Source organism: Trichosurus vulpecula, chromosome 2 (assembly GCF_011100635.1).
Source record: "Trichosurus vulpecula isolate mTriVul1 chromosome 2, mTriVul1.pri, whole genome shotgun sequence".
Lineage (NCBI taxonomy): Eukaryota > Metazoa > Chordata > Mammalia > Diprotodontia > Phalangeridae > Trichosurus > Trichosurus vulpecula.
Genome location: NC_050574.1, coordinates 258,483,517 through 258,508,283, shown reverse-complemented (window position 1 = coordinate 258,508,283; position 24,767 = coordinate 258,483,517). Strand labels below are relative to the sequence as shown.

At 36.9% G+C, this 24,767-nt stretch overlaps 1 protein-coding gene across 1 annotated transcript in view; it reads left to right on the top strand.

Moving 5' to 3' along the window:
* The window catches only part of HECW2 (HECT, C2 and WW domain containing E3 ubiquitin protein ligase 2), a 211,528-nt gene that overhangs the window by 96,453 nt on the left and 90,308 nt on the right, over positions 1-24,767 (top strand). Inside the window, exons 14-15 of the mRNA XM_036744243.1 lie at positions 21,131-21,265; positions 24,246-24,348. Coding sequence (XP_036600138.1) covers positions 21,131-21,265; positions 24,246-24,348 — 238 coding nt within the window. The remainder of the gene's footprint in view (positions 1-21,130; positions 21,266-24,245; positions 24,349-24,767) is intronic.

Here is a 24,767-nt window from a genome sequence, read left to right as displayed (position 1 = left end):
GTGGGCAACATGGAAGAGGGATATGGAGGGTGAGAAGCCCCAAGGCCTTCTATGTCAAAATCAAATAAATGTAAGTATCTACCATGTGCCAAGAACTGTGCTAAGCATTTGAAATACAAGTACAAAAAAATTAAGAAGACAGACTTTACCCTCAAAGAGCTTACAATCTAATGAGGGAAGACGAAATATCAAAGGAAGCTGAAAATCTCAGGTTAGGTGGAAATACTCAACATCAGAGCATGGTGGTGAAGTCAGTCAGAAGTCTCGAAGTAGTGAAGCTAGATAAGAAATTCAGAGGTACTGAGGGAAGTTCCAGGGCACAAGGGCCGCTGAGTTATGGTGGCAAAGTGTTTAGAGACAGAAGCACAACTGGCAGGAGGAAGAGCCATGGTCATGGAGTCAGAGGTCCTAGTTCTGATGCTTTCGTATTCTGTAATCAGATTAAAATGTTCTGTTTGGCTGTTAAAGCCCTTGACAACCTGCCCCCTTTCTACCCTTCCAGTCTTCTTACCCCTTACCAGCCACCATGTTTGCTGCACCCCAGTGACATTGGTCTCCTTGTTCTTCACAGGTTGCATTCCATCTTTCAACTCTGAATGTTTTCATTGATTGTGTCCCCTATACCTCTCCCTTGCTATCTCCACCTCCTAGTTTCCCTGAAGTCTTAGATACAGCCCCACCTTCTGCAAGAAGTCTCTCCCAGTCCTAATTCTTAGTGCCCTCCCTCTGAGACCACCTTAGTCATCCTGTGTGTATATCTTGTTTGTACAGTTTGGGTTGGTTTTTTCATTTTGGATTTTTTTGTTGTTGTTGTTGTCTCTCTCATTAGACTATGAGCTCTTTGAGAGCAGAGATTGTCTTTTGTCTTTCTTCGTATACCTAACCTGCTGGCACATGGTAGAAGCTTAATAAACACTAGTTGATTGGTTGCTATGATTCTGGGCAAGTCACTTAACTGTCTATGTTTTAAGTTTCCTTATATGTGAAATGGTAATCCTAATACTTGCATTTCTCACCTCCCAGGATTATTGTGAGGATAATGCTTTGCAAATATTAACAATTTTTTTTAAAAAATCCTAGAATCATAGATTTAGAATTTGAAGGAATCTTGGAGCTTATCTAATTCAGTCCCTTCATTTGATAGATAAGTAAACTGATCCTCAGAGAAGTTAGATGATTTGTCCAAGATCACATAGGAATCAAAACTAGGTCCTCTCCCAATCAATCAGTCAATAAACAAAAATTAAGCGCTGGACACTGTGCTAAGCATTCAAGATACAAAAAGAAGCAAAAGACAGTCCCTGCCTTCAAGGAGCTTACAATCTAATTGGAGTCAGAGATGAGAACAAGAGTCTGGAGAGGATCGGGTAGTCTCCTGACAGGGAAAATACCTAGGAATATGGTTCTGGCTACACTACACTCTGTTGAAAATATGTGAAAGTATTTTGGAAATTATAAATGTTTATATAAGTATAAGCCATAAGAATGGGGATTGAGAACAGAATATGAGATTCAGCAATCAGGAGATTGTCAACCACTTTGAAAAATGCAATTTCAACAGTGTGGTAGAGGGCAGAAGTTAGATTACAAGTAGTTAATGATAGTGAGGAGGAAATAGTAAGGTCAGTCAGCATTGAATTCATTCAAGAAATTTAGCTTGGAAAGAAGAAAGTACAGGGCCTTCAGTTACTTTGGCCTGTTTTTTTTTTAAAAGCCTAGTTTGAAAAGGGGGATAATTAAAAAAAAAAGTTTAAGAAATTACTTTGGAAATTAAGAAGTTTTAGTTTGCAGGTAATTTTAACACTTTGAGAATTCATGCCATAGGGCAAATGTTAGATTTTATTTTACAAAAATGGTTTGCCTCCCTTATTAGTGCTATTTTTTCTTCTTCCTGAGTGACTGAAATGATAGTAAGTTCATACTTTCTTTCCCTGACCTTTTCCTTGTCCTTCCCACCTCACCTAGCTTAGGAGATATCTTTTAGCCCCTTCTCGATAGGTAAATATTGGAGATACTTAGAGATACTACCCAATTCCAACCTAATAATTGCTACATGGGAGAATTCCATCTCATTTAAAATGGTTCATCAGGAAAACAATCATCAAGCATTTATTAAGCTCTTATTATATTCTTGGCTCTGTGCTTAGCACTGGGAATCCAGAGACAAAAGTGGAACCAGTCATTGTCATAAAGGAACTTTAAGTATGTCCTGTATTCTTACCTTTTAAAAAAATTGTACTTTTCCAAGTCTCGGAATCTGCTTGTGTCCTTAGCTCTTACAGCTGAAGCTGGCTCTGGGTTTCATGCCTATGAGTCAATGTTTGGCCCATTGACTGGTTCTCAAACCATATCCGAAAGATAATAATTGAGGTGGCAGCAGCAGCAAAGTGATGGCAGAGTTGGAGTTTTCATTGGAGGAAGACTGTCACAGTCAGGGCCCACTTCTGGTTTCTAGTTTCACCAGAATCTAATGTTCTGTTTAGCTTAATAAGTTAGACTAATTATGGCATGGGTCCGAGTCTGGATTCAGTGATCCCCAGTTAATAAACAAGTTCTTTTCCAGAAATTCATTTGCAAGTCTCTTGTTTGGAAATCCGAATTCATTTTCCCATTGAAAGAATGTTATAAATGGTGGCTAATATTTCAAGCCAATCCACAAAAGCCTTCTAACCCATAATGAACCTGCAGCATGTATAGAGCCTAATCTGACCTAGTCCGTCCAGCAGTTTGTGTGGGAAAAATTCATTCAGAGATACAATTTGAAACTCCTCATGCTATACACACACACACACACACACACACACACACACACACACACACACACACAGAGTGTATCAGGTAGGACTGGAAACACTCCCCTCCCCGCTGCTCCAAGTCACCAGGTGGCTCTTAGGCCCTAATATAAGAAATGAGAGACTAGAGTCAGGGGGAGGAGTCTAGGGAGCAACTGTGAAGGACAAGAGCTTCTTAACATGGAAAATACCCAGGGATGCTTCTCTATTCTGGTTGGTATTCTTGCCAAGCCTTTTCTTTTCTTCTTCTTGCTCCAGGAATTAGTCGCCTGGTTTACTTTCTAGTGCTACTACTTGTTGCTTTTGCCCTCTTCTTCTGCCCTGCTTCTCTGCCCTGATCCACTGTGGAAGACAAACTCAGCATCATAACTTTTCTCCTACACAGTTTTTTGTTGTTGTTCAGTCGTTTTTCAGACCTCTCCAACTCTTTGTGACCCCATTTAGGGTTTTCTTGGCAAAAATGCTGGAATGATTTGCCATTTCCTTCTCCAGCTCATTTTATAGATGAAGAAACTGAGGCAAACAAGGTTAAGTGACTTGCCCAGGGTCACACAGCTAGTAAGTGTCCGGGGCCAGATTTGAACTCAGGAATAAGAGTCATTCAGGCCTTGCACTCTATCTACTGTGCCACCTAACTGTTCTATGTATAGAATAAAGCTATGGTCCTTTTGAAGTGTTCTAAAGACTTTTTGCTGTTAAAAGAATAGGGATTAAAAAAGTCTTCTTGAGTTTTTCTTCCTTCCTTCTTGCTCTCTTTTTTAAAAAATTAAACCTTAGGAGTAAGGACATACTTGGAAAGGGCTAAAGTGGCTTTGTACCCAGAGAATTCAACTAAGATATCATATACTCAATTCTTGAGTATCCCGAAGCAAGAAGAACACAAGACACTGAGGTCCAGGGGACTTATGTTCCACTCCTGGCCTAACATCTCTTGGCTTCATTTTTTCTCACCTGAAAAGTGAGGGAATTGTATTCATGTTTTTCCAGCTAACTTTCTATGATTCTTCCACATTTCAGAGGAACAGCTGTCATAGACTATTCTGGGTACTTTGGTGGTAGGAGCTGCCAAGGAGCAGGAGCTCTGGAATAAAAAAGCCAATGGAATGAGGGAGACAGGGAAAAGAGAGGACCAATCTTGGGCCCACGTTGTACTAGGGAGCCAGGAAGAAGAAGAAAAAGGGCAGCAAGGAGGGAAAGCTACATCCTCTGTACATGGACGTTGATTGAGAATAGGTAAATAAAAGATGAGAGGTGGTGTGACATAATAGATAGAAAGCTGACCTTGAAATGAGGAGGACATGGGTTCAAGGCTTGGCTGTGACACACACTTGACTGTGTGAACTTTGGGAAGTCATTTAACTCTTAGTGATCTAGGCAACTTTCCTAGACTATAAAGTTGCAGAGAAGATGCTGACCTGCATTGGTAAAGGAAGTTAACTCACTTCAGTGTGCCTTGTACCAATGAAATCACAGATTCTGCCCCTGCCCCCAAATAAATGATAGAATGCTTGTAGAAAATCTGATATTTGTCATATATCATGTCACATCCCACTAATTGTGAATTTTCATGAGGGAAAAATAATCTATATCTTAGCAACTCCTGAATAAATAAAAACATACCTGCAATGTACACATACACAGCCTTATTAAGCTGCTAGGTGGCATTGTAGATAATGTTGAGCCATGAGTCCTGAGAAGACCTGAGATCAAATTTGGCCTCAGACTGGCTGTGTTGCTTAGCTTTTGTCTTTTTCCTCATCTGTGAAATGGGGATAATAATAGCACCTACCTCACAGGGTTGTTGTGAGGATTAAATGAGATAATATTTATAAAGTGTTAAGCATAGTGCCTTGTTATAATGAGTATTTAATATATCCTTCCCACCTTCCTGTTCTCTCTCCTTCCCAACTTTCCTCTCTCCGTCCTTTACATTTTCCCTCCTTCCTTCTTTCCTTTCTTTGTTCCTTCCTTTGCTTCCTTCCATTCTTCCTCCCTCCCTCCCTTTCTTCTTATAAATTACTTCCCTTCATAAAACTTACCCAGCAAAAAAGGGGCTTAGAAGCATAGACAAAAATTAATTGAAAACTAAATAATCTAATCCTAAAGAATGAGTGGGTCAAAGAGCAAATCATAGAAACAATCAATTATTTCATTAACGATAATGAGAACAATGAGACAACATACCAAAATTTGTGGGATATAGAAAAAAGCAATATTTAGAGGAAAATTTATATCTCTAAATACCTAAATCAATAAAAGAGTGAAAGAACAGATCAGTGAATTGGGCATGCAACTAAAAAAACTAGAAAGAAAACAAATTAAAAATCCCCAATTAAATACTGAAATAGAAATCCTGAAAATCAAAGGAAAAATTAATAAAATTGAAAGTAAAACAGCCACTAAACTAATAAATAAAATTGGAAGCTGGTTTTATGGGAAAAAACAATAAAATAGGTAAACCATTGGCTAATTTGATTTTTTTAAAAAAGAAGAAAACCAAATTACCAATATCAAAAATGAAAAGGGTGACTGCACAGCAATGAGGATGAAATTAAATCAATTATTGGGAGTTATTTTACCCCCTTATATACCAGTAAAACTGACAATCCAAGTGAAATGGATGAATACTGAAAAAAATGTAAATTGCCCAAATTAACAGTAAAGAAAATAGAATATTTAAATAACCTTATCTTAGAAAAAGGATTTGAATGAACCATCAATGAGCTCCCTAAGCAGAAAGCTTTAGGACCAGACAGGTTTATAAGTGAATTGTACTTAACATAAAGAACAATTAATTCCAATGCTACATAAACTATTTCAAAAAATAAAGAAAGAAAGGACACCTCCAGATTCCTTCTGTGACATAGATATGGTTTCAGTACCTAACCAGCAAGAGCAAAACCAGAGAAAAAAGCTATAGACCAATTTCCCTAATGAATATCAATATAAAAATTTTAAATAAAATACTAGCAAGGAGATTACAGCAATATATTACAAAGATCATACACTATGACTAGATGGGATGTACAGCAGGAATTTAGGGCTAGTTCAATATTAGGAAAAGTATCAGCATATCAATAATATCATCCATATCAATAATAAAAACAATAAAAATCATATGATTATCTCAATAGATGCAGAAAAAGCTGTTGACAAAATGTAATACCCATTTCTATTAAAAACACTAGCAAGCATAGGAATAAATGGAGCTTTTCTTAAAACTGTAAGTAGTACCTATCTAAAACCAAAGGAAGCATTATATATAAAGGGAATAAACTAGAAGCCTTTCCAATAAGATCAGAGTAAAACAAGGATGTCAGTTATCACCAGGATTATTCAATATTTTACTAGAAATCCTACCTATGGCAATTAGACAAGAAAAAGGAATAAGAAAAGGAAGCAAGGAAGCAAAATTATCACTCTTTGCAGATGATTTGATGGTATAATTAGAGAATCAACTAAAAATCTACTTGAAACAATTAACAACTTTGGCAAAGTTGCAGGATACAAAATAAACCCATATAAATCATCAGCATTTCTACATATTACCAACAAAACCTAGCAAGAAGAGATGAAAAAAGAAATTCCATTTAAATAACTGCAGATGACACATTTTTCACACAAATAAAAACAGATGGTACCATACTAATCAAACTACCAAAGAATTATTTTATAGAGCTAGAAAAAAATAATAACAAAGTTCATCTGGAACAACAAAACGTCAGTAATATTAAGGGAGTCTTTGAAAAATATATGAAGGAAGGCAGCCTAGCAGTACCATATTTCAAGTTATATTACAAAGCAATAATCATCGATCTGGTACTGGTTGAGAAATAGAGTGGGAGATCAGTGGAATAGATTAGGTACACAATATACAAGAGTAAAAGGCCATAGTAATTTAGTGTTTGTCAAACCCAAAGATCCAAGCTTTGGGGGCAAGAACTCACTATTTGACAAAAATTGCTGGGAAGACTGGAAATCAGTCTGGTATTAACTAAGTATAGACTGACATCTCACACCACATATTAAGATAAGCTCAAAATGGGCATGTGATTTAGACATCTTAAAGGTGATCTTATAAACAAAGTAGGAGAGTATGGAAAAATATACCTGTCAGATTTTGTGGATAAGGGAAGAGTTTATGACCAAACAAGAAAAAGAGGATTGCAGGAAGTAAAATGGATAATTTTGGTTACATGGAATTAAAAAGGTTTTGCACAAACAAAACCAATGCAGCCAAAATGAGAAGGTAAATAGGAAACCAATTTTACAATAAATTTCTTTTGTAAAGGACTCATTTCTTAAATACATAGGGAACTGAATAAATTTATAAAAATAAGGGTCATTTCCCAATTGGTAAATAGTCAAAGGATATGAACAGGCAGTTTTCAAAAGAAGGAATCAAAGCTTTCAGTAGTCAAATGAAAAATCCTCTAAATCACTAATAATGAAAGAAATACAGAGTAAAACAACTATGATGTATCACTTTATACTTATCAAGTTGGCTAACATGACAGAAAAGGAAAATGACATGTTGCAGGGGATGTGGAAAAATAGAGATAGTAATGCATCATTATTAGAGTTGTGAGCTGACTGGTCTAACCTTGTGGAGAACAATTTGGAACTATGCCCATATAGCTATAAAACTGTGTATACCCTTTGACCCAACAATACCACTACTAGGTCTATATCTCAAAAAGACCAAAGGGAAAGGGAAATGACCTGTATGTACAAAAATATAGCAGCTTTTTTTGTGGTGACAAATAATTGGAAATTGGGGAGATGCTCATTAATTGAGGAATGGCTGAACAAGTTGTGGCATATGATTGTGATGGAATATTATTGTGCTATAGGTAGAAAGTGGGACTATTCCATGGTTGAACTTTAGTCATATGTGACCAGTGATAGGACAATGGAACAAAAGATCCAAGAGTAAAAGACAGTGTAGACAAGGGGGATGGTTTCAAAAAAACTTGGGAAGACCTGTAGAAATTGATGCAGAGTAAAGTGGGTAGAATCAGGAGAACATCGTATACAGTAACAGCAATATTGTAATGATCATCAACTATAGAAGACTTAGCTGGTCTGATCAATAAAATAATCAAAGATGAATTTGAAGGACTCATGATGTAAAATGTTATCCACTTCCAGAGGGAAAACTGATGAACTCTGAATGTAGATTGAAGCATATTTTTTTACTTTATTTTTCTTACTTTTTTTAGGAGTGGGGAGCAGCACAACTAATATGGAAATATATTGCATGACTTCACATATATAATCAATATTATATTACTTGCCTTCTCAGTGGGTGAGAGAGAAAGAATTTGGAACTCAATTAAAAAATGAATATTAGAAATCATTTTTTTTTAAAAAAAGAGGTCATTGGTAACTTTGGAGAGGGTAGTTTCAGTTGAATGATAAGATCAGAAGCTAGACTGGACAGAATTTAGAAGTGAGAGTAAAGAGACGAATTGGATATAAATTTAATTTGCCTAATGTAAACAGATTTCTCAAGCAGTTTAGCTAAGGAGGGGAGGAGAGATATAGGATAATAGTAGAGATGGTAGGATTAAGTAAGGGTTGAATTTTTGTTTAAAGATAGGGGTGATGTGGGTGTGTTTGTAGGCATCAGGGAAGAAGGCAGTAGACAGGGAAAGATTAAAATTAAAGGGAGTGAGGATGATGATACATGAGGAAATCTTCTGGAGATGATGTCAGGGGATGTGATCAAGGGTGCATTTAGACCGTGTGTCCTTGACAAGGAGAAGGGCCATCTCTTCATTTGAGATTGGAGTAAAGGAGAAGATAGTGGGGGAAGAAGTCTGAGTGATGTGAATTAAAGAAAGGAGGAGAAGGAGCTCTCAGATAATAACCTCAGTTTTTAAAATTAAGTGATATTTGAGGTTCCCCAGTTAAGAGAGAAGTGGTACTGTGGATGATTTGAGAAAAGATAAGAAGGCTACTACAGATGTGGGAAGTTCAATAGCAAATTGATCCAGAAGGAGTAGAATGATTGCTTTGCTCCAATGAGGACCAGAAACTGATAACATAAATTTGAAGTAGACCCAGTTAGCATGTTTCATGATTTTCTCTAGCTCATTTGTTCTAGGAAGTAGAAAGTTGAAATATTCCATGGTTGGACTTTGGTCATATGTGACCAGTAATAGGACAGTGGAGCAAAGGATCCAAGAGTAAAGGATAGTATAGAGTTGAAATAGTTCTTCAAGGGGTCATGATAGGAAAGAGAGTAGAGTTTAGCCAATCCAGGGGTGATAGACTGAGAAATAACAGAGCAGTATAGAGAACAAAAATAATGAAGGGTTCAAAGACTGGAGTTCATGGTTCTAATGCATTAGGGAAAGATGCAATGATAAAAGATTGTGATCAGATAAAGGAATTTAAGAGTGCATGAACGTGAAACACTTGGGGAGTAATGGTGAGGTTTAGGTAATTTAGTTGTGGTTTAGGTGAAGTGGAGTTGAGGGCTATTAGGCTATGAGAACCAAGTCTACTGAGGAATTGGGAAAGTTAGGTTATTTGAGGAAACATCTATATATATATATATATATATATATATATATATATATATATAACATCTATATCTATATATATATATATATGTATATAGCATATACATATATGTTACAATCCCCTTGTATAAGGGTAGGGGTTCTGGAGAGAGAGACTTTGAGCCAGACGTTGAACCCCTTGAGGAAGAAAGGAGAATGTCCTGGGAGTCCAGCAAATAATGGCTCAAAAGCATGCACATAAGTATATATACACTTAATAAGTGTGTATATATATTTTTTTTCTTTTTGACCCTTTCCCTCCTACTAATAACAAGTAACCATTCTTTAACCAAAGAGAGCTTTGCTATGCTCACCATCATCACTTGCCTTCTAATTAATTTTACTGAGAAAAATGAAACATTCTCTTTGTCTTCAGCAAATAGTATCATTCATGCCTCTTCTACTCTTCTATGATGGTTGAAAGATTGTGTGGGAAGACAGGGAACAATGTAGAGAAAACAGTTGTATGTATTCCCCCACAACATTGGGGAAAGAGAAATGAGAAATTCCAAGAAGGGAAGGAGTATGTGAGTAATGTTTTACTTTTAATTGGAGTAAATTAAAATAAATTATGTCTTCCAACCTGATAGTACATTAAAAAACTAAGATTTGGGATCACCAATCTAGATTTGTTGTAGTTAGTGCTTCATTCTTAAATTATGGTTCTTTATATTATGATCAAAGCACTGTTGCTCAGTGTATATGAATGGGGTAGGTGTGTGTACTTTTATGGATCCCCAGTTTATTTGGCAAAGATTTCTATGTAGACAAATTTAATTTCTTTTAAAGCTACATTCTAATTTTGTTGAGGCTGTAGTTGTTATGTCTTAAGAAATACTGATGTCCTTTTCTGTTTCTAAAATAATAACTTTTTTAGTATTGTGTGAAGAAAAAGTGTATTTTTTTTGGCCTTGGTGAAACACTAGTTGGCTCCAACTGTCTTAAATTTCCTGGCTTTGACTGTGCCCTGGAGCAGTGAAAGGGTAGAAGTTTTTAAAATGAGACTAGATTTTGGTGTGTTTGCATTCCTTTTGTTTTTAACCATGATTCTAGTGTTCATTAGTGCAGAGCTAGGAAGCTTGAATTAATTTCTTTAATGAAACTTCACATCAGTGGTTGTATGCCACTCTATTGTTCCACAATTTTACTTTATTGGGAGCTAGCCTAAAAGTTCTTTGAAGTAATCCTGTGTTCATGCAATCAGTGTAACACATTGTTTTTTCAAGCAGAACACATAAGCAAATGTTAGGAGCTTTTAATAGATAATTATATGGTATTAGGGAATTATGAAATATAGTGTGCCCTAAATGAAAGAATATTAGGTCAGTTTCTGTGCTAGCTTGAACTAGTTAAGGTGTCCTATGGGACATATTCTTTTCCCCAAAATTAATTAGAAAGCAGTTGATGGTGGTGAGCATTGGAAAGATTTTTTGTAGTAATTAATACCTGAGTTACATAGAGAAATGACAGTTCTTCTACTTATATTGTGCCTTTCACATGCTTTCCCTCTCCTTTGAATAAGTGTGTAAATTTTTACAGCTCTCCTGTGAACTAAGTAATTCTTTATATGCAGGCAGAGAAGTCAGGAACTAAGCAATCTTGTCCAAGGTCATGCATTGTGCCAGCAATGGAATGCCTGGGTCTTGATTCCTTATCCTGCATTCTATTAGTGCTGTAGGTATGTGGTTTGAGGGAGTTCTTACCCAGGACCTTGCTCCCAAAGTACTTGGCAGACTTAATGAGCATGTGTAAACAATACACAGAGCATTCCATCTGCCTCTGAAATAGAATCCTTTGTGAGTTAGAAAAATGTCACCTTTCTACCACCCACAGCAGTCTCACAAATGGGTTAGGGAAGGGTATTTCATGCAGTGAGTGCCTGAAGTGCTATGCTGTTCATAGCAAGCTCCCAGTGGCCTTTTAAATACTGAGAAGATCAGAGTAGTCATCCAGCATCGGTGAAGCCACTAGCAGGCCTAAGGTAGTTGTTAGGAAAGCAGCAGGAATAGGGAAATAGAGGAAGGAAGAAGTAGACCATAGGGAGAGAAAGAGAGAAATGTAGAGATAGAATAGAAGGAGAGAAAGAAAGGGTATTCCACGTTATAGGGAGTGGTAGTATCCTCAGTGGACGAGTGGCCTCCCTGTCATTTTGTTTTGTTTAATCTAGATGCATGATTTCATCAGAATGGGAAACTCCCTCCATGTGTGCTGATCTGAAGCTCTTTGTAACAGATTTTGAGAGTCACCTGGGGCACTGAGAGGTTGGGACTTGCCCAAAATCACACAGCTCATATGTGTCAGAGGCGAGATTTGAACCTAGGTCTTCCTGGCCCTCTAAATTTCCTGAGTGCCTGCTAAGTGACATGACACTATTTGGTATAGGAAAATGAGTAAGAACAGTCTTTGCTCTCCTACAACTTATAGTTTTTGGGTTGTTTAGTAGTTTCTCCAATTCATTTTACAGATGAGGAAACTGAGGCAAACTGGGTTAAGTGACTTGCCCAGGGTCATACAGCTAAGTATCTAAGAGTCTGAGGCAAGATTTAAACTCAGGAAGATGAGTCTTGCTGATTCCAGGCCCAACACTTTATTCACTGTACCACCTAGCTTCCCCAGAGCTTATCGTTTAGTAAGGAAATAAGATACACAAAACGTCATCCCACATAGGACTTAAAATGGCAAGAAAAGAGATCCAGAATACTATGGGATTTTGGAAGAGGGAAAACTTCTTCTAGCTTTGGGGGGATTTGGGGCAGCTACGTCGAATAATTACATTTAAACTGAGCCTAAAAAAGGATTAAGATTGAATGAGCAGAACCATAAGGGAAGGGCCTTCTAAGGAAAGGGAATACTTTTGAAGCAAATGCACAAAGACAAGGAAGCATGGGCACATTTAGGGAATTGTCTAGTTTGGTTAGAACTTATTGTGTGTGAAGGAGAATGATAGATAAGCCTTGATAACTAGCTTGGGGCCAAATATTGGGGAGGTCCAGGGTGACTTATAATAAAGATGTCACCTAAGGGAAAATGCAGTCCTCCAGTGCATTTGTTATGCTGTCAAGGTGGGTATTTCCTTCAATGATGTAGATTGCAATCCTCCCATTCTTTCCCATCTTATATGATTCTTGTCCACATCTTTCTATCAGTTTACCACAGGGAGTCCACCCAATGTGCAAATGGCATCTTGCTACCTTTGGAGCAGGAGAGAATTTGTATGAGAGAGTTGCATTCTCACTACAAGATCCCCTAATCTTTGATCATGCAGTACTTTTTGAGAATGACATAAACTTGTATCTTTGATGAAAATATTTCATAAGGACAGATAAGCTTTTACAAATGGCTTGCTGTAGCAGACTGCATTTTCTCAGTCACACAATTGGCTGAAAGGTGCAAAGAATACAAGATTTCTAGGTATTTATTGTTTTTGACTATTTCAAAAAAGCATTTGATTCCCAACGAAGCACAATCTTAGAGGTTCTCCTCTAATAAGGACTCTTTTATGTATATGTTAACATATTACAAGATTTCTTGGTAAAACAACTATATAGATAATTCACTTTAATGATCCTCAGATTATTACCATCAAATAATGCATAAAACAGAGAGACATATGCTTGCCAAATGTGTTATCCATTGTCATGAAACTGATTCTGTGCTAAGTCCAAATGGAAGAAGAATTCCCTATACATGTTGAAATAGTCCAGACATCCCAGTTTGGGGGTGATACTATATTGACTGCATCAAACCCAGAGCATTACAGGGCCCCCTCAGTGAAACCCATGATTACTCAAAAAAAATCCATGAAGTGGAAAACTATACGATTGAAAAAAAGACCCTTTTCAAACTATGAGATAGTTTGGATGACCAGTTGCTGGGCTTGTCCATTATCAGTATATTAATGTGTATAACTGGGACTAGAACTATAAATAGATGTTAAGTTCGGCCCTACGTTACATAGGGGAGAGTAAACTGGATTTCATTTGCTTTTAACAATCCCAGACTGCTCCTCACCAAAAGAGGTCCATTTTTAAAAAAATAAAAATGTTCTCCTCTATGGTTGCAAATCATGGACTACCATAATTCCAAAGAATAAAGGTTCTAGGAGACCCAAATGTCAATTGAGGGGACAAGTTGGCTACAGCCTACTTCCAGGGATGACCTAAGTTGGAGCAGCCATTTAAAAGATATTCCAAAACTCCAGAAGATATGTCATCTCATCAATGTGGGTATTTCCTCCATAGACAAAGATCAGAATGCATGCCAGTCCAACTTGAGTGATTCCTGTTTATGGCCTTCTAGAGTTCACCACAGTGGGTCAACTCAATATACTAGAGGCCTTCCTCATGTTCTCTTGACATCTTGAGACACCTTGAGACGTGGGGCACCTAAGCTGTCCATCAGACTATTCCTCACTCTTACAATGAAATCAGCCCATCTTTTTTTTTTAATCAACTTTTCTTTGAGGACATCCTTTATATCATGTATTCTTTGTAACTCCGTGTTTGTAATGTGTTACAATCCTCAACACACCAGTTGGGTGACTTTCTTTTGCCCTTTAAATGATCTGTAGTACTTCATTTTTGAGATAAACTTTTATTTTTTTCAGTTATCAAACCTTTATTTCTTCATACACACTCCCACTGGAAAGAAAAGGAAAGGAAAAGAAGAAAGAAAGCAAGGAAAGGGAGGAAAGGAAGGAAGGAAAAGGAGGGATGGAAGAGAAGAAGGGGAAAGAAAGGAGGAAAGGAAGAAAGGGGAAAGAAGAAATGGAGGTAGGGAGAAAGGATGGAAGTGAAGAAAGAAAGAAAGAAAGGAGGGAAAGAAAGGAGAAAGGGAGGGAGAAAAGGAAGCTTCTCTTTCATATAAGAAAAGTCAAGTAAAACAAATTCCCATGTTGACTACATCCAAAAGTGTATTTCTTAGTTTGCACATTAGTTACCATCTTTTTCTTCTTAAAATCTTTAAAGATTGTAGTCTTTAGTGATTCATAACCACACAACATCACTAATATTTGTGATCTTTTGTTTCATAGAGAAATTTGTGATCATTAAAAGAATTTTGCAGTTTTCCAAAGGCTATAAAGTTCTCTCTGTTTCTCCTTTTCACTTCTGGGCCCAGGTTTGCAGAATCTGTCCAAGATGTAAATCTCACACATACACACACACACACACACACACACAGAGACACATATATGTATATATGTATATGTATGCATATATGTGCATATATGTGTATACATATAGATACATATATAATTGTGTATTTTTTCCATTCAACTGCGTATTATAATCCAGACAATAGGTATTCTTCATCCATTTCTTTTTTCTGGTGTGACTAATTGGAGCAAATTCATCTTTGTGATGCTGTATCTCATCTGGGAGGCTGAGAACTGTTTTGGGCCTCGAGGCATTATGTATAAACAAGAACATCTTGAAGAAATCCCACATCCTGTAGGATAAGAATTCTTTCATGAACTTTCTAAAAATAGTTTGATAATGATATTTCAGCATAATTAATTTCCATTTTGATCCTATATATTTTATTTTATACGTTTAAAAACCTTATTGTGAGATGGGGTCCATAGGTTTCACCTTACTGGCAAAGGTGTGTGTCACAGAATAGCTTAAGAACTCCTACAATAAGGAACCTCTCTTCAACTTAGACTCTATTGGATCTTCTCCTTGACAGGGGCAAACACTCTTGCCAAGCCTTGTCATTGTTCAGTCATTCAGTTGTGTCTGGCTCTGTGTGATCCCATGGATGTTGTACATGGTGGTTTCTTGACAAAGATACTGGATGTGTTTATGATTTCCTTCTCTAGTGTGACCCCATTTTATAGATGAGGGACTGAGGCAAATAGGGTTAAGTGACTTACCTAGGGTCACAGAGCTAGTAAGTTTCCAAAGCCATATTTGAACTCAGATCTTCCTGACTCTAGGCCCAGTGCTCTTCCACTGTGCCACCTAGCTGCCCCAAGCGTACATCTTCCTATTTTTGCTTTCCTTGATATAAATAATCATTGAACAAAGGGCCGTTGAGTAAGGATCAGTCTCCTCATTACGGATGGCAGTTGACTTGCGTTGGTTGAAATTTCTGTGAAGCTTCAATAACAGGTGTCTTTGTCCTTTCTTCCATCTGTTTTCCATTTTTAAAGCATTAATAGTTTATTTACATCATCTAGATTGGAGATGTGTAATTTTAAATAAGCTCATCCAGGAAATGTATGATTGGAAAAAGAAGTGGGCCAGTCACATAGTGGGAACAGGGATGGAAGGCTCAAGTGTTACACTACTTCCCACAAAATATAAAAAGACCTAGAGGAAGGTCTTTAGCGTGTTGTGTAGCTCCTTGGTGGGTAATCAGTGAAAGGGACTGGGTAAGAATTACAAAGGATTAGAAAATACGGATGTGTTACAATTTGCACCCATAAGGGAATCCATCTATCAGGGAGCTAACATATCCATTGAAGTGAATCGGAAGGAAACAGATTAGAGATAAAACATCTAGTTAGAAGGCTTTTGCAACAGTTTAGGAAAGAAATAATGAAGGCCCAAACTAGATGAGTAGCAGTAAGGACAAGAAAAAGAAGATGGATCCTAGAGAAAGACTAAGTAACTGATTGAATATAAGGGGCAAGGAAGATAAAGAAGAAAAACATGATTCTTGAATAATAATATGATTATAATAATAGCTAGCATTTACATAACTTTAACGTTTACAAAGCTTTTTAGTCTTCACAACAACCCTAGAAGGTAGGTGTTATTATTATCCGTATTTTACAATTGAGGAAACTGAAACAGACAAAGATGAAGCGATTTGCCCAGAGTCCCACAACCACTAAGTATCTGAGTGTCTTCCTGATTCTGGGTCAAGTGTTCTATACACCGTGCCCTCTGGCTGCTTCCTTGAAATCAATGGGAGGTTGGTAGTGTCTTAAATATATAAAAATATTAGGAAGAAGGCATAAGTTTAGCATCAAGAAGGTGGTGAGTTAAGCTTTGAACATGTCAAAACACCTGCATGGAAAGCTCTAGCAGAATTGGAAGTAAAGGTCTGAAACTAGAGACAGGTTGGAATCTGAGGGAAAGATTTAGTTATCTTCATCACAGGGATGTCATTCGAAGCCATAGATACAACTGCCAAGGGAGAAAGTGTAAGTGAGAAAAGGCTCATGGTAGAACCCTGTTGTATTAGAACACTAGGAAACCCATTAAAGGGAGAGAATGAAGAAAATGAGCCAACGAAAGAGAAGGAAGGGAGTCATTTGTTAGGAAGAGAACCTGGAGCAAACTATACCACAGAAACCACAGAAATAGGGAGTTTCCATGAAAATAAGAGGGAACAGAGTCAATAGCAGCATAAAGTTCCAAGTGCCTGAAGACTGAGAAAAAGCCACTAAATATAGCAATCTTCTTTTTAAATGGATGTTAAAATTTTTTATTTACACATAATTGAGAAAAAACAAAATAAAAATTAAATGTAATTCTCACAAAAAACCCAGTAGTGCTAACAAGACAAAGACAACTAGTTTTGAAGCAGATAGTTTTCCTTGACTGCTTTTTAAAATTAGTTTACTTATTTTTAGTTTTCAACATTCACTTCCATAAGTTTTAAATTTTTTCCCCCTCCCTCTCCACTTCCTCCCCAAGACAGCCTTCAATCTGATATAGGCTCTACATATACATTCCTATTAAACATATTTTCATATTAGTCATGTTGTATAGAAGAATTGTAACCAATGGGAGATACCATGAGAAAGAAAACAAAACAAAATTTTAAAAAAAGGAAAATAGTCTGCTTCTCTCTGCATGCAGATTCCATAGTTCTTTCTCTGGATGTGTATGGCATTTTCCATCATGAGTCCTTTGGAATTGTTTAAGGTCCTTGCATTGCTGAGAAGAACTAAGTCTATCAAAATCAGTCATCACACACTGTGGCTGTTACTGTGTACAATGTCCTCCTTGTTCTGTTCACTTCACTCAGCATCAGTTCATATAAGTCTTTCCAGGTTTTTCTGAAGTCCATCTGCTCATCATTTCTTATAGCACAATAGCATTCCATTACATTCATATACCACAACTTCTTCATCCATCCCCCAATTGATGGGCATCCCCTCAATTTCCAGTTCTTGGCCACCACAAAGAGAGCTGCTATAAATATTTTTGTACATATGGGTCCTTTTCCCATTTGTATGTTCTCTTTGGGATACAGCCCTAGAAGTGGTATTGCTGGGTCAAAGGGTATGCATATTTTTATAGTCCTTTGAGCATAGTTCCAAATTACTCTCCAGAATGGTTGGATCAGCTCACAACTCCACTAACAATGAATTAATGTTCCAACTTTCCCACATCTTGTCCAACATTTATCATTTTCCTGTTTTGTCATGTTAGCCAATCTGATCAGTGTGATGTGGTGCCTCAGAGTTGTTTTGATTTGCATCTCTCTAATCAATAGTGCTTTAGAGCATTTTTTCCTATAACTATAGATGGCTTTAATTCCTTCCTCTGAAAACTGCCTCTTCATATCCTTTGACTATTTATCAATTGGAGAATGACTTCTATTGTTGCAAATTTGACTCAGTTATTTATATATTTTTAGAAATGAGGCTTTTTTCAGAGACACTAGTTGTAAAAATTCTTTCCCAGTTTTCAGCTTCCCTCCTAATCTTGGTTGCATTGGCTTTGTTTATGCAAAAACTTTGCAATTTAATGTAATTAGAATTATCCATTTTGCATTTCATAATGTTCTCTATGTCTTGTTTGGTCATAAATTCCTCCATTCTCCATAAATCTGACAGATAAGCTATTCCTTAGTCCCCTAATTTGTTTATAGTATCAGCTTTTATATCTTATAGCAGTCTTTAAGGGAGAAAATTATAAAGTGTTGAGGGTGGAAGCCAGAGTGCATAGTTTTTTTAGGATTAAATGGTAAATAAAAGCAGTGAGTGTGGACTATTCTTTGTAACGTTTTTGTGGAAAGGAAGAAGGCCCGAATAGGGAAGACAACTGAGGCTACATGGGGGGAGAAAATGCCATAGCTCCAGGTGGCTAGAGAAAGTTTCTTTGTTTGCATGTTTATTTTAATTAAAGACAGCAGAAACTTGGGCATGGTTGTATTCAGAGGACTTAGTGTAGGGGATAGTGTAAAGATTAAATATTGAAGATAAGAGGGAGGGAGCAGAAAAGAGAATATCTAACTTCGTAATTTTCTCACTTTATCATTTGAAATAATCAAGCATTTCTGTGCTTCTCCAGTGGTACAGGATTTTTAATTATCTTCTTGGTAAATTAATTGATTATTTTCTTGGCTCTATGTCTGTTTTCAAATGATTTCTTATAGCAAAGCTTTATTGAGAGAATGGACACTGGACAAGCTTCTTAACACCCAATTATACTGTGACACTGGTTGTAAATCATGTTTGACCTATATACACAGCCCCAATAATTACATAGGGGGTTGCTTTTCAAAATACATTGCTGATGCTGTTAAATGACTACTCTACAAAAAGCATTTCAAAGAAATCAAATTGAGTAAATGCGTGATCTATTTTAATGCAAGTGCTTCATCTTCTTTCTTAATCACTGTGGCTTACATTATAATTAAACAACATATCCTTCGGTCAAGAGATGCTATTATTTTTTTAAGTGCATGAGAACTGACCATGACTCTAGGAGATAAAATTTTGAGGTTGGGCTGCCCATTCCCTTAAAATAGTTGTAACTAATATCCATGTGTGAGAACCAGTTAGTCCCCATTGAATAAGTCTTCAGAGACTGAAAGGAACTGCTTAAGTGTATGTGCCTGCCTTCTAAATGAAATAGTGTCTTATGTTGCCTCTTGGGCAGTAGAAGGGATAAGGATTAGAATGTAGGTCTAGTCTCAGAAGACCTAAGATGACAAACTGTGTCTGTCCTATGTTTCCTTTTAAAGACGGCTGAAGATTTGACAGCAGGGGGAGTAGGTTTAAGAATGCTCTCTCATCCAAGACCTCCACTCTCTATATTCTTTATATCCTGGAATTCAGTGATTGGTGGCACAAAAGGGGTGTGTGTGTGTGTGTGTGTGTGTGTGTGTGTGTGTGTGTGTGTGTGTTGAGAGAGAGAGGTGTGTTTAAATACATACATATATACATACATACAGAGAGGGAAAGAAAGGAGAAGTATGTGTGTGTGTGTGTGTGTGTGTGTGTGTGTGAGGTTGGGTTTGTTTGGTTTTTTTTCCATTTCTGGTATAGAAAGACACCTTGTTATAGTGGAAAGAGTACAGAAATTGGAGTTAGGAAGCCCTGAGTTTAAATCTTATTTCTAACATTCAGTAACTGAGCAAGTTACTTAATATCTCTCAGCCTCAGTCTCTTAATCTGTAAAACGGGAATAATCATACATATAGCTTCCTTATGAAACTTTTATGAAAATCAAATGAGAAAAATGTACTTAAAGCTCTTTGTAAATGTGCTACATAATGTAATGAGCTACTTAAACATCAATCATCGTAATGTTTATTTCTCTTTCCTAATACTTCAATTTATTATAGTTTAAATTGGCCTATTTCTCAGCAATGACAATCATGACACTCTCCTCAGAAATCTCTTAAAAAATCATTTTTGTCTAGCTTGCAGGTGTTTTATCACAAAGCAAAATGAGCATCAGTCTGTAACAAAGTATTTCAATATCTAGAATGGTTAAACTATTTTTCTTAGGCAGCATTTTTCCAGCAGCACAATGGAATTCACCTAGTCACACTCTCCCCTTTGTGGTCACAGTACCCTGTGATGACATCATTTTCCCCAGTGTGAAAAGCCAATGCTTTTATATTTGGCTCATGCAGTAAGTAATCCCCTCTGCCTAAAGCCTGAGATCATCTGCCCTGACACATTCTGTCATATTTATGGGTTGTGGTTTGCTAGTTTACTGGCATTGTCCTGATAGGCCCTTTTCTCTTGGATGGCTTAATTAATTTTATCCCAATAATGGCAAACTTACTTAAACTAATTTTCCTTTAAGTAAAGAGTACTAATGCTGGATCCAGGCTCAAATCTTATTATCTTCGATGGTATCCTGCCTTTTAAATGCATGTAATTAGTCCCTCAACAGAAAAGACCTAGGGCTTAATTCTGTTAAGAGCCTTGATGTCAGGAGTTTAGGACACAACCTGTAGACTTTTATTCTGTGGGTCAGAGACACCAATAAAGAGTTTTAGAGGTGATGGGAGCATTGACCTGATCAAAGTCCAAGTTTCAGAAAATTAACCTAGCAGCAGTGTGCCAGATGGATTGTGAAGGGTCCTTAAGAGACTAGAGACAAGGTTATCACTTAAAAGACTGTTGCAATAGTCTAGGGCCTACACTCTAGGCCTAAGGTAGGGTGCTAGCAGTAGGAGCAGAACAGAAAGGAAAAAAAGCCAGAAATACAGCAAAGGAATACCCCTGAGAATCTCTGAGGTCTCACTAAAAATCACTGTTTGACCATAGACAAATCACATGATCTCTCTGGGCCTTGGTTTCTTTATCTGTGAAAAGAAAGGGTTGAAGTAAATGATCTTTAAGTTCCATTCCAAATTCAAAATCCTACAGTTAATAATATTAATACAGTTAATAATGCAAGCCCTGTTGTAAAAGACTGTTGACAATAAGACAAAGATTTGAAGGACATTATAAAAGAGGGCTAAGGAAGTGAATCCTAAGTGTGTTCACAGAATCCCAGGATGTATGCAGGAATGTTAGATCTATGGATGTAGCGAGTATTGACCATGAGTTTGTCTGTCTTCTAGGCTTTTTTTGTCGACCACAATTCCCGTACCACCACCTTCATTGACCCCCGGCTCCCACTACAGAGCAGCAGACCCACAAGCGCTTTGGTACATCGTCAACATCTGACTAGACAGCGCAGCCACAGTGCTGGAGAAGTGAGTCACAAAGTTTTCTTGGGGACTTTCCTGATGGCTAAAGAAGATTGATCAGTATGTAGCTGCACTTAGGCTGAGATGGTCTAAAAAAAGTTTTCCTTTTTTTTGGTTGTAGTTTAATGTGAGGCATTTTGACAAAAACTGAGAAAGTTTAAAATATCAGCAGTTCTCTGTATACACACAGAAATATAGTGAAAGTTTTTTTTTTTTAAGGAATGATCTAATGGGGGGGGCTGTGTCCACAATCTTTGTTTATATACCCTTATGCATAGATGGCTTCAAAATCATTCGTTATATATATCCACTGAAGATAACAAGGAAGTATAAATTCCAGTCAAGTCAACACAAATCTTTTTTTTTTTTTGAGCACCTACTATGTGCCACACACTGTGCTAAGTGCTGTGCCTATAAAGAATGGGAAAAACTGTCCCTGCCCTCAAGGCCCTCACAATCCAGCGAAGGAGAGAACATGCAAACAACTTGGTACAAACAAGCTATATAAAAGATAAATTGGAGATAAATAATTTCACCAGTCTCTACCATCAAGGAAAACTGGAAAAGATTTCTTTCAAAAGTTTTAAATTTCAGTAATTTGGAAATTAAGTTAAACATAAGAAAGAACTCCTTGGGAAAGGGTTGCTAGAATAAAAGTTGTGGAATTTCCTTCACTGATGGTCTTTAAAACTGGAATGTATATCTATCTGTGGAAGGCTCTCCGATGTGCCATGCTTGTTGGCCCTAAGGAGATGGGTCCATTGTGTCATCGATTTAGAGCTAAAAAGGACCTCCGAAGTCAGTTAAGGGTTTGGACTGGCTGGATTTTCAGGCTTCTTACAGCCCTAAATCTTTTACAACTCTATTGATTCTATAAGGTTTGGCCTGTTTTCTGTGGATTCTTAATGCAGTTCCATATTGTAACCACTTGAGGGCACTCAGATTTCCTAATTACAAGTCACAGAGAGCTTCACTTTAATATACTGTAAGAGTTTACGTGACCAAAGGGAGTGTTCAGGTATTAGAGGTCATCTGTCCTTCCCCAACAACTTAAATGCCTTTATTGTTGGTTTTTGTATACATTATATGAAATATACTTGGAGTATAGTAGGCACTTAACAAATGCTTTTACGTTTATTCATTCAAATGCATAATTCACAAATTTTGCCTAAAGCATTATTAGATGATAGCCAAATTTGCATTCTATGTATCTTTTCAACACCAGCATGATATCCTTTAGATTCTAGATTGGTGATGGAGTATTTCCATGATAAGGAGAAAACATAATAGAGTGAAATTCCATGACTGTATTTGATTCTTTTGGGTTTAACTCTTTTGTAATTCCCCTTCTTAATGCGTGGACCAGTTCTGATTGGCTTTGTGTGTTTGCTAATTGTGTGTGTGTGTGTGCGCGCGCGCGTGCACGTGTGTCTGGCAATATATTTATGTGAAGCTTGTATAAAATTTATAGGTGCGTGATATGCTCGGTATTTATAGCTCAAGAGCAACATATAAATGTATACCCTGCTTATCCTGTAAATTAGTAATGTCGCATTGCAGGATACTGGCACAATCCATTCTACAAACACAAATAAATCTCTTACCTTTGGACCTGATACTTGATAAACAGGTGGCATGTGTCTACCATGCCTGACGTCACTTTGTTCTTCAGCAGACTCACCTTCTTTTTCAGTCCTCATTAAGCAAATGGTTCTATGGACTATTCAGAATGACCCATTTTCAGGGAAGCCACAAATAAAAATTATAACTGTCCCTAAAATCCCTTTTATAATTTTTCCCCCAGAATCTAAAGTATTGTGGTAGACTAATGAACCCAATTTCAGGAAGAGATGCTGAAATAAACACTAACACTATCTGAAGTTTGCTTTTCATGTGAAAGAAAGCTATATGCGTGTAGCAGAGCTCACCTCTCCTAATACCCACATTTTATCTACAATATTGTTAAACCTTCAGAGGAAATGCCTACTGTCTAATCAGTGGTAGGAGGTACATCCTGGGTTATGTCCTATGCCAACTTGCCTGTTGACTGGGTCTGATTTCAAGAAATGAGGAATTGGGGACAGGTCTCATTTCTAGTTCTAAGAATGGTGACACATAGCGCCCTACTTGCAGCAGAAAAACCTTATGTCTGTCATTGGTGTCTTTAAATAGTACCTTCATCCTGGTTAGTAAAAACCATGAGTAGTGATTGATCTCAAAAAGGCAGTGGCTGACCTCATTATACAAACCTAAAAGTTTACCATAAGTCAATGTGAAAAAAGACATATGAGCCATTCCAGCTATATGCCCTATCTTTGACATTTAGAATATTCCAAAAAGTTAAATGATGTAATATTAAAATTTGTAGGAATCTTTGAATGAATAAGAGTAGGGATCTATTACTGAATATTAATTCATAAATATGATATGTGCAACCATCTTCTGATATCTTACCCCTCATAATTTGGTATTCTGTGAAATTTTGGTGGAAGAGTATACGTGTTTTATAAAGATGAAAAAAATCATAAAATAAAACACTCTCTAAAATGATCAGATCCTCAAAACAAAATTGTTTTATGTGTGTTTGTATATCTAGTTCAAGAACCCGTTTCTTTATTATAAAATAAATTAATTCAAATTAGTACAATTAAATTAAATGGATTGCTTGCTTCTGCTACCAGTTATCTTGTGTGGTAACTTCCAAATAGAAATACCAGAAAAATAGGCTTTAGGAATTTAGCTAAAGATAACTGGTCAGTTCATCTGCTGAAATTTTTAAAAAGGGGGAGGGAGCTTGGTTTAAAAATTGAACATTAGGACATTGCCCTAATTCAGCTCCTAAACTGACACTTTCCTTTCCTTTCGACCATTTGCAGGACTCAGTTCTGTGAATGTACAAGCTATTTCCAATTGACACACTCCTAAGGCATGCTTTAGATGGGGACCCCAGTTCTTTGGCAGGACATGACTGTGTTTCTTTTTGCAGGTAGGAGAGGACTCTCGACATTCAGGGCCACCAGTTCTTCCTAGGCCATCCAGCACCTTCAATACTGTCAGTAGGTCACAGTACCAAGACATGGTTCCAGTGGGTATGTCATCAGCTGCTCTCTTGTTCTTCAGAGAAGGAAATTCTAATTTAATTTTGCATGCCAGTGTGCAATATGTGTGTGTGTGTGTGTGTATGCTGTTTGTTGCTATGGATTTGGAGTTAGGATGATTCTATTCATTTGACATTGCTTGCTGGGGAATTTTGACCTTTGGGCACATATGATTGAAGTCATTTGAAAACTGCCAGCATGTCACAAGTGCATCATATTAAAAAGCATTGGCAGAGATGCTTTTGTATTTTGTTTGAAATTCTGTTGCATTTTCCTTAAGAAACCTTTAACAGATTTAATTCACATTTGAATTTTAAAAGCATTGCATTGTTGAAAAAAAAACAGCAACAGAAAAATCAAGGTGAACTTATATATTCCTTAACCTTTTCTGAATATGAGTATTTGACTAT